Below are 10,000 nucleotides of genomic sequence, written 5' to 3'. Positions count from 1 at the left end.
GCTTGCCCGCTGGCAACTCCCCTCCTTTCTGGGACCATAGTGCCGTTGAGAGAGAGAGAGGGGACTCGCATAGTTAGACTCAATCCCCAACCAATGTGTAAACGATAGGACTACTTAAAGCTACAAAAAAAATAGCATTGGGAAACAAGAAAAACTCATATGAATGGGGTGATGTATCTGGATAAACAGTTGCTGTACTGTGGCAGGTAAGTAAGGCATAGGATCTGTGTAGAATAAAGAGGTGTGAACAAGCAGGCTGAAGGAAACCGGACAATATAGTGAGAACTGGTAGTGGTATGTATAACAGATAATATGCAGTTTTACCTCTGTATCCCCGATCCACAGTGATGCTCTCTGTCCGTTGTATCCATTTCCTGTTGCTGTGTAGTTTGCTTGAAGAAAGTGCCATCCTCTTCTGTTTTCAGAGCTATGGAGCTCTGGTGGTAGTGAAAGATAATTTCAGGCTCCGATCCGTCCGGGAACACTACTTCTGTCGCTCAGATCTGTTAATTCCACGTGGAGATGGCTGCAATGGGTTAGCGTTCTCCCGTGGTGCTGTGCGGGGATCCAGTAGCGCAAACCTCCACTGCAGCTGTGCGTCAATCCAATCAGCATGAAGGAATGAGCAGGAGGAAGATTGGTTTAAACAGCCAAATCCAGTAAAAAAAGCACCTGGTGAGTTGATTGGTGCTTTTTTACTGGATTTGGCTGTTTGAACGAATCTTCCTCCTGCTCATCAATCCCAACCAACCACAAGTTGCTGGGTTGTTATTCCACATTACTGCTTATTTTAGTTGGGCTGCATGATAATATTTAACAATGTCCGGGACTCCCATACCTCCGCTTGCTCTTGGGGCTAGCATTACCAACCTCGCCACTCTCGGTCTACTATCTTTCCATATAAACTAGAAATCCCGATTTTGGATATTTTTAAGCTCTGGGAGAGGGACCATTATCGGGAGGGTTTGGAAGTAATACAATAGTCTAGGAAGAATGTTCATTTTAACTGAAGCAATTCTTCCCAACCACGAAATCTGAAATTTATTCCAGGTCTGCAGGTCTTTTTTTATTTTCTCGAAAAGGGGCAGGAAATTACTTTGGAAGAGAGATTGCTATGTGCATGCTATCTTGATTCCTAGGTATGTGTATGGAGCTCCATTTATAGTTAAAATTTGATTGTACTGTAGTAGCTTAATTTCTGGGGAGATAGGTTTAGAGCTTCTGACTTATCATTGTTAATTTTATAGCCTGAGACTTTGCCAAATTGGCTTAATTGAGATTGTACGTTAGGGGGGGATGTCAATGGGTTGCAGCGTTAGTATTATATTGTCTGCGAATAAGGAAATTTTGTAGCTTACTCCTCCGATTCAAATACCTTGTATACTGTATTAACTCCCTCTCAAATTCTTGCTGCTAGGGCCTCAATTTACAATGAGAAGAGAAGCAAAGATAGTGGCAGTCCTGTCTTGTACCATTTTTAATTTTTATGGGGCTTGAGTTACCTACAGGAAGCTTGATATACGCTGTGGGCGTCCTGTAAAGAGCTCTAACACCCTCCAGGAACTGGCCCGAAAATCCAAATTTTAACATTGTTTGATCTAAAAACGCCCACTTTATTCTATCGAACGCTTTTTCTGCGTCCAAGCTTAAGAGTATAGCCTTCATATCGTCAGATGTACATGGTCGATGATATTAATAATCTTTCGGGTGTTGTCTGAGGGTTGTCTGCCTGAGACAAAACCTACTTGATCTGTATGTATCAGACTTGGTAGTATGGGGTTTAACCTGTTTGCCAGAATATTGCTATAGATTTTTAGTTCTGAATTGAGGAGGGAAATGGGTCTATAATTGCCACTTTGGAGTGAGTCTCTTCCCTCTTTGTGGATAATTGCTAAGTTGGCCATAGACATTGAGGTAGGGATTGTTGCACCTTTCAGGAATTAGTTGAATGTCTCGAGGATAAACGGGGAAAGCACCGCCTTAAATTTCTTATAATACAGGTTGGAAAAAACGTCTGGGCCTGGTGTTTTGTTTGTTTTTAATAGTTTTATAGCGTCTGTAAGTTCTTCCTGCGTAATTCTCTTATTTAGTGCTTGGGTATCCTCCTCCGTTAAAACAGGAAGATTACATTTTTTAAGATATTCTGATATTGCCTCGGACCCTGTATGGTGCCCCTTTGCCGAATTTAAATGATATAAATGGGTGAAAAAAAATTGAGAATTCCTTGGCTATTTCTGTCTTGTTATATGTTGTTGTATTGTATTGTATTGTATGTCTTTATTTATATAGCTAAAACAGAGACATAACATAAAACACAGACAAAGCTCAGTGCACATCCAGAAAAACTTATATACGGTACAGTGCCTAAATATACATGTATAAATAACTAATAAATAAAATGGTCTTTTAGTTTAACATTTTGGCCAAATTGTTGTAAGCCCTTGAGCCAAACTTCACGGCAGACCACGTTCAAGGGTCCCTACACTAATATAAATTCTTAATAACCTGTGCATTGCCAGGAAGAATGATTTATAATAAATCTGTCAATATGAGTTGCAAAAGTTCTAAGTCTGATTGAAGCTTTTATTAACCTGTACATTACCAGGAAAAGCACTCTGTAATAGATTTGTCACAATCACACTGCATGCAGGCAAGTTCCCCTGATAGTTGGAGATGCCATGGAGTGAGCTTTTAACCATTTAAATATGGGAGGGAGTGAGCTTCAATTGGATAGGAGGTTGCCACCCTCCAAAACAGCCAAGACTAGCTGCACAAGAATTATAAAACATACAGAACACCTACAAGCTCAAATTGAACCCCCAAAATACCCACAACATATATATAAGCATATAAGTTTCACAGAGGAGTGCTACTGAGCATGGCAATTTATATTTAAAACCAGAGACATAACATAAAACACAGACAAAGCTCAGTGCACATCCAGAAAAACTTATATACGGTACAGTGCCTAAATATACATGTATAAATAACTAATAAATAAAATGGTCTTTTAGTTTAACATTTTGGCCAAATTGTTGTAAGCCCTTGAGCTTCAATTTGAGCTTGTAGGTGTTCTGTATGTTTTATAATTCTTGTGCAGCTAGTCTTGGCTGTTTTGGAGGGTGGCAACCTCCTATCCAATTGAAGCTCACTCCCTCCCACATTTAAATGGTTAAAAGCTCACTCCATGGCATCTCCAACTATCAGGGCAACTTGCCTGCATGCAGTGTGATTGTGACAAATCTATTACAGAGTGCTTTTCCTGGTAATGTACAGGTTAATAAAAGCTTCAATCAGACTTAGAACTTTTGCAACTCATATTGACAGATTTATTATAAATCATTCTTCCTGGCAATGCACAGGTTATTAAGAATTTATATTAGTGTAGGGACCCTTGAACGTGGTCTGCCGTGAAGTTTGGCTCAAGGGCTTACAACAATTTGGCCAAAATGTTAAACTAAAAGACCATTTTATTTATTAGTTATTTATACATGTATATTTAGGCACTGTACCGTATATAAGTTTTTCTGGATGTGCACTGAGCTTTGTCTGTGTTTTATGTTATGTCTCTGGTTTTAAATATAAATTGCCATGCTCAGTAGCACTCCTATGTGAAACTTATATGCTTATATATATGTTGTGGGTATTTTGGGGGTTCAATTTGAGCTTGTAGGTGTTCTGTATGTTTTATTATTTATATAGCGCCATTAATGTACATAGCGCTTCACAGCAGTAATACATGTGGTAATCCAATAAATAACAGATAATATCAATAACAGATCATGGGAATAAGTGCTTTAGACATTAAGGAAGAGGAGTCCCTGCTCCGAGGAGCTTACAGTCTAATTGGTAGGTAGGGAGAACATACAGAGACAGTAGGAGGGAGTTCTGGTAAGTGCATCTGCAGGGGGCCAAGCTTTATGTGCCATGTGTTCAGAATAGCCACAGTGCTATTCATATGCTTCTTTAAGCAAGTGTGTCTTAAGGTGGGTCTTAAAGGTGGATAGAGAGGGTTCTAGTCGGGTACTGAGGGGAAGGGCATTCCAGAGGTGAGGGGCAGTCAATGGTTGTTAACCTTGATTTAGTTTGTTTCATTTCTTTTTTACCGTTTCTCTTTTTTTTTTTCATTTCTTTTTCTTATTCACTTATTTGTTTATTTATTTTACAGCCTGATTTTGATGATGGAAGAGTGGGAAGACCAAGGTCCATGCTAAGATCTTATCGACAGATGTCTATCATTTCTATGTCTTCAATTGGATCTGATTGCTGCACCCCAAGTAAAGCGGCAACTGAAAGGTTGGCTATACTTACAGAATAAGATAATCAAATTGCAGAAGATACTAAATGTGCTTAAATATTTTATGGCCAATAAAGTATCAATATGTTAAGCAGAGCGGTGCTGCATAAAAAGGTATGCAGGTTACCTGCATTATCATTAGTCCCATTTTGCAGTTGAGCATAATATATAGTTCTTAGTTCATTTGTTTTTCAAAGGACTTCTCCCACAAATATACCAATGAAAAAATTAAAAATGCATCTACAAAATTGGGTCAATCCTGGAATAATGATTGATAATGTCATTTTGTCATAAATATGGTGAATCACCCATGTCAGACACAGTAAAAAAATTAAGATAAATGGTCATGATATTAAGCAATATGAGCCATTGTAAAGTAAAATCATCCACTCAAGCAATATCATTCTGTTTTGAATATATGTCTTATCAATTCAAATATGTCTAATACTTATTCAAATTTTGTCCAGAATGCTATAAAGTACTTTGAAAAGCCGATCTGCATGGAAAAGTTGATATGGTATAGAAAACAATGTGTTTGTGTATGTGTATATATATTAATATACAGTATTATCCCAGTGTGAGGATACTGGTGAAGTATCTGCGTTTATGCTCTATTGCTGCACACCATTCGGGACTTATTCTGTCTGACTCAGCATTGTACATGTCCACTGAATTTCAGTTACTCTGACACTTTGACATCATGTCTCTGGTTCTATTATGGACTATTACATCTGACTATAGGGATCTGTCTCATACCTTTTTACTTATGACTCCTTTAGTCTAGTACTGTACTTTATCTTAGTACTTCTGGCCTATTTTTTTGCTGTTGGGGTTGTTTTGTGACACCAAGTGCTTTAGTTATAGTGCTGCAACCCTGTCTATCTGACCGCAGTCTATTTTGGGTTTTGACCTATCTCGTTAGTGAAGCTCATTTGAGCAAGTGTTAGCAATTTTTTGCATTTGATTATTTGAGGTTTCTTTGAGGTTCCAGCCTGATCTTAATCTGTCTTTTTATCATATTCTTTTCATATTGGTTTAATACATTAATTTGTTTATATATCTTACGATCATTTTGAGTGCTTATTATGGGCTTTCTTTCTTTGTGTGTTGTTATATTACTTTTAACCATAGCACCACCACCTGCTTTATTTCTGCAGTATTTTGTGGCTTTGATGATCTTTATTAAATATTGTTTTTTTGATGCTGTATATTGTGTGTGTGAGAGAGAGAGAGCGCGCGAGAGAGATACCATGGAAGAGATGGAAATCAGTAGCATTTACAATAAAAGATTATTTTTTATTTCTTATTGTTTACAATCATGATGTTGTTATTTGTAAACTTATCCCTGTTTATTGTCTACTAGACAGTGGATGCAGGGGGGTAGTAGATACAGGGGGGCCGGCGGCCGGTCAGAGCAATTGCTGCCATGCCCGGCTCTTTCCCAGCTGCAGGCTTATCTCTCCCTGTCTGTCCCACGCTGAGGTGTCTGATTCTGGCGCGTGTCAGGCCTCCCTCTCACACCAGCGCTCACCGAAGCTGAGCCCAGCTGACTTCCGGCGCTGACGTCAGAGGATCCGGCGTGCGTCAGCATCAGACACCTTGGCGTGGGACAGACAGGGAGAGAGAAGCCTGCACATGGGGGAGAGCCGGGCATAGCGGCAACTGCTGACTGGCCGCCTCCCCTCCCCCCCTCCCCCTGCAGCCACCCTGCGTTCAGAGAGAGATAATACCGGACACTTACATGTCTGGTATAACCTTTCATTTTATACTGGATGCAGGGGCAAAATACCGGACTGGCAACCCTATAAGGGGAGGGGGGGGTGAGAGGAGGAGGAGGGGAGGGATGAGGTTGGTTTCTTACCATTCCTGAGCAACGCTGGGTACTTTCAACTAGTGGTAAATAATGCATATAGCAATAAAGCTCAAATACAAATTATTAGGGTGTCTATTTATTCCTGAAAAACGGGAGAACAAAATAGCACAATATACAGTAAAGGAATACCATTGGAAGAAATAGGATAAAATGTGATAACTGTTATAATGTTTGAATTTTTTTTTATTCATTATGCCTTTATTGCATGTCTAAAGAATGCAAAAATGTCTGTTTTTAACACATTTTGATTCCTGCTGTGATATCCCATGCTGTATGCAAATTTTGTATGCAAATGAGGCACACTTACAAAATTACATATTCACAGGCTATTTATTAAAGGACCAATTTAAGCAGCCTTTTTCCCCAATTTTTTTTACAACTTTTTTTTAAACGTAAGATTGAAACAGGGGGTCTCCGGAGCTTAACTCCATTTATTTCAGCTCCAGGGACGCCCTGCTTCCCGAGATACTTAATTCCGTATGGGGGGGAGGGGTAGTTCAGGGGAATTTAAAGCCCCCAGTCACGCGGACACCGGATGACATCACAGCTTCATATTGGCCCGCTTGACGCGGTTGCTTTGAGAAATCTGCCATTATATGAACCATGTAGTCGAACTGGAGCAACTACCAGTACTCGCTATGGAGGTAAGTATCTCCAGAAACAGGTGGGCCCCAGAGCTAAAATTAATGGGGTTCAGCTCCAGAGTCTCACTGCTTCAATCCTATGTGGGGAAAAAAAAGACAGAACAAAAACAGCTGCTTGGGTTGCCTCTTTAAGCTGTGGGTTTACACATAGCCAGTAAAGAAACAGACAGAATTGTCTCACTCAGGTATGGGAAATTGGGCCTTTGCTGGTGAAGAGAGAGAAAGAGAGCACCACATGGAGCATACGGAGGGCAACCTATTTGGTAATGAATACGCCAAACACGTTCCCACATTTTGCTCTGGGATATTGGTGAATTACTCATTACTGATGGGTAATAAAAAAAATCAGCTATTTTGTGTCAAACCCCTTCAAAGGAGATTTAAAATTAAAAATTATATATATTTTTTACACTTAGCGGTGGCCTAAACCGAGTCCGAAGTTTTATGAGTCATTACTGACACAAGTGAACTCTCTTCCCATGAGTGCTAAAGGCCACGTCTATACATACTACGCTATATTTATCCATACACAGCTATCTCTTACACATACATATACTCTATATAATTCCATCCCTATATATCAATAAGGACCACATAGTATTTTAGTAATGCAACACTCTCACATTTACACACCTACCACACCATTGATATACACTCCCACTCCACACGCACCTTTTGTAAAGTGCTGTATACACTGTGGGCTCTTCATTCATTTTTATATATACACACACTCTCTCTCTCTCTCTCATCACTAACATTCAGGGACTATTTAACACCTAGTCATAAATCGCATCTACACACGGGGAAGGATAAGCACAGATAACATTCCAAGAGACAATGTTTTTAAGTAAAACTCTTGCTTGCTTTATTCATTGTAAAACTGCCGGAAGAAGAGATCAGTATATCTCGGAAGCTCATGTAAAATGTTCTTTTAACCTAATAAATCTTTGAAAGAATTTCCTGTGTCCCATGCTGCATCGGTGGGGTTGTGCTCCGGTTCCTATTTTGGACTTCATTTGCTGCTTATTTTACCTGGAGGCACGCCATTCTGGAGACGCTGAAAAGGTCTGCATTTACTTACTCTGATGCCTCCCTCTGACACCTGTGGAGTGAGGCTGCTTGTTCGACGGAGGGGTGGCACAGCTTGTGAACGGCTTGGCGTTCGCGGAGGGAGTACACCTGCATCCGCTGTGAGGTTGGGACCCGTGCTATGAGCTCGCCCATACAACCAGGGGTCGCATCTCTCCTTGGAGTGACGGACAACTGCACGGTGATTGTTCCCCCCCCCCCCGCCGTTGCCATGGTTTTCGCCCCCGGGACCTTCCGAGTGAGGTTTTGGATCCTCTGAAGGGGTCGGATACCTACCTGTGGTCCGTGAGTAGCAACTACAACAGTGTTGTGCTGAATGGGATAAGCCAGTTGCTAGTCAAGCTACAAATCATATCCACACTTATAGAGACATTGCTACATACCTGTACATGTATTCATTAATAGGGGCTTGTACCTCTTTATCTCTAGACACAGGTGAAGATTTACCCAGAGCCTTTATTTACGCTACAGCATCTCCAGTTATATACACCTCTATTTTTTTAGAGCACCGGACTAATGTGCTTTGTTTAGTTCATTACCTTCCATATCTCGAAAGGTCGCAAAAATAAAAGCATTTCGTTAGCCACAGAACGGTATCGTCTATTCATTTTTGATCATTAAAGTTCGTCTAACACGGTACACACACATATATATATATATATATAAATAACACAAAGCCCAGCACACACTGTCTTTAGATAATAGAACAAATGAAAAGGGATAATGCCAAGAAGAAATGTAATGACATTTAATATGTAACACAAACCCCCAGTATAAGAACCACACCCACTACATCAAAAATTGATAACATGCAATAATAAAACAGGCAAAAACAAAGGGAATAATGGAGGGGGGAGAGGGCAGTGAATAAGGTACAAACACAGTAGGGTCAAGACAACACATAGGTGGGTACAAACAATGGGGAAGCAGCAGGGGGGCAACGTAACGTTTCGGGGAACACCCCTTCGTCAGGCCCTTTCCCCCTCTCTCCAATGGAACAGAGGGGTACTTCCCTGTCCCCCAGACCCACAATAAAAACGTCAAGTCCCACAAAGGGACTGAATAACCCCCCACATGTGTGTGGGTTATTCAGTCTCTTTGTGGGACTTGACGTTTTTATTGTGGGTCTGGGGGACAGGGAAGTACCCCTCTGTTCCATTGGAGAGAGGGGGAACGGGCCTGACGAAGGGGTGTTCCCCAAAACGTTACGTTGCCCCCCTGCTGCTTCCCCATTGTTTGTACCCACCTATGTGTTGTCTTGACCCTACTGTGTTTGTACCTTATTCACTGCCCTCTCCCCCCTCCATTATTCCCTTTGTTTTTGCCTGTTTTATTATTGCATGTTATCAATTTTTGATGTAGTGGGTGTGGTTCTTACACTGGTGGTTTGTGTTACATATTAAATGTCATTACATTTCTTCTTGGCATTATCCCTTTTCATTTGTTCTATTATCTAAAGACAGTGTGTGTTGGGCTTTGTGTTATTTATATTGTATATTGGAGGTATTGTGTCCTCCGTAGTCTGCTACACCCTGCAAATATTCTTTTGCCTTCTAGTGTGTGCTGTATATAATTTTTCTGTTCTGTTACGGTATATATATATATGTTTTAAGTTATGGTGGGTGAAAAAGGCAACAGGAAACCTCCACCGTATTGCATATAGCAAATATAAAGATCATGCATTTTTCACCCACCATAACTTAAAACATGATGGTAAACCCTACAGTCTTGAAAATTGCAAAGCTAGCAGTACAACCAACTTCATTCACACTGATGAAACCCATTAAGGTTGAAACATGTCTGTGAATGGTTTCTCTGGCTTTGCATCTGATTCCCATGCTGTGCTTTAAAGCTGTGTTAACAGCGAGCATTAGCTTATATATGGGCTCCATGTAACAATGGTTTTTCAGACAAAAGGTGACACATTGTGTGCTCATTTGCATGTATAACGCTTGCGCTGCCCACGAGCAAGACAGGACCCCGGTACTGAGGTGGGGAAGTAGCAAACCAGGCACCCACAGCAGCGGAGGTGTGCCTGGCAGGCGGATTGTCAAACGTAGCCGGGTCTGGGTTGGAGAGAGTGGGTTAGTCGATACT

General features: G+C 40.7%; 1 protein-coding gene across 1 annotated transcript in view; it reads left to right on the top strand.

The window, feature by feature from the left end:
• The window catches only part of DOCK2 (dedicator of cytokinesis 2), a 1,423,644-nt gene that overhangs the window by 1,340,369 nt on the left and 73,275 nt on the right, over positions 1-10,000 (top strand). Inside the window, exon 48 of the mRNA XM_075599153.1 lies at positions 4,169-4,296. Coding sequence (XP_075455268.1) covers positions 4,169-4,296 — 128 coding nt within the window. The remainder of the gene's footprint in view (positions 1-4,168; positions 4,297-10,000) is intronic.

This window comes from Ascaphus truei, chromosome 5 (genome assembly GCF_040206685.1).
Source record: "Ascaphus truei isolate aAscTru1 chromosome 5, aAscTru1.hap1, whole genome shotgun sequence".
In the NCBI taxonomy this organism is placed as follows: Eukaryota; Metazoa; Chordata; class Amphibia; order Anura; family Ascaphidae; genus Ascaphus; species Ascaphus truei.
Note: the sequence above shows the minus strand (reverse complement) of the source record. Positions and strands in the feature narration are given on the sequence as shown.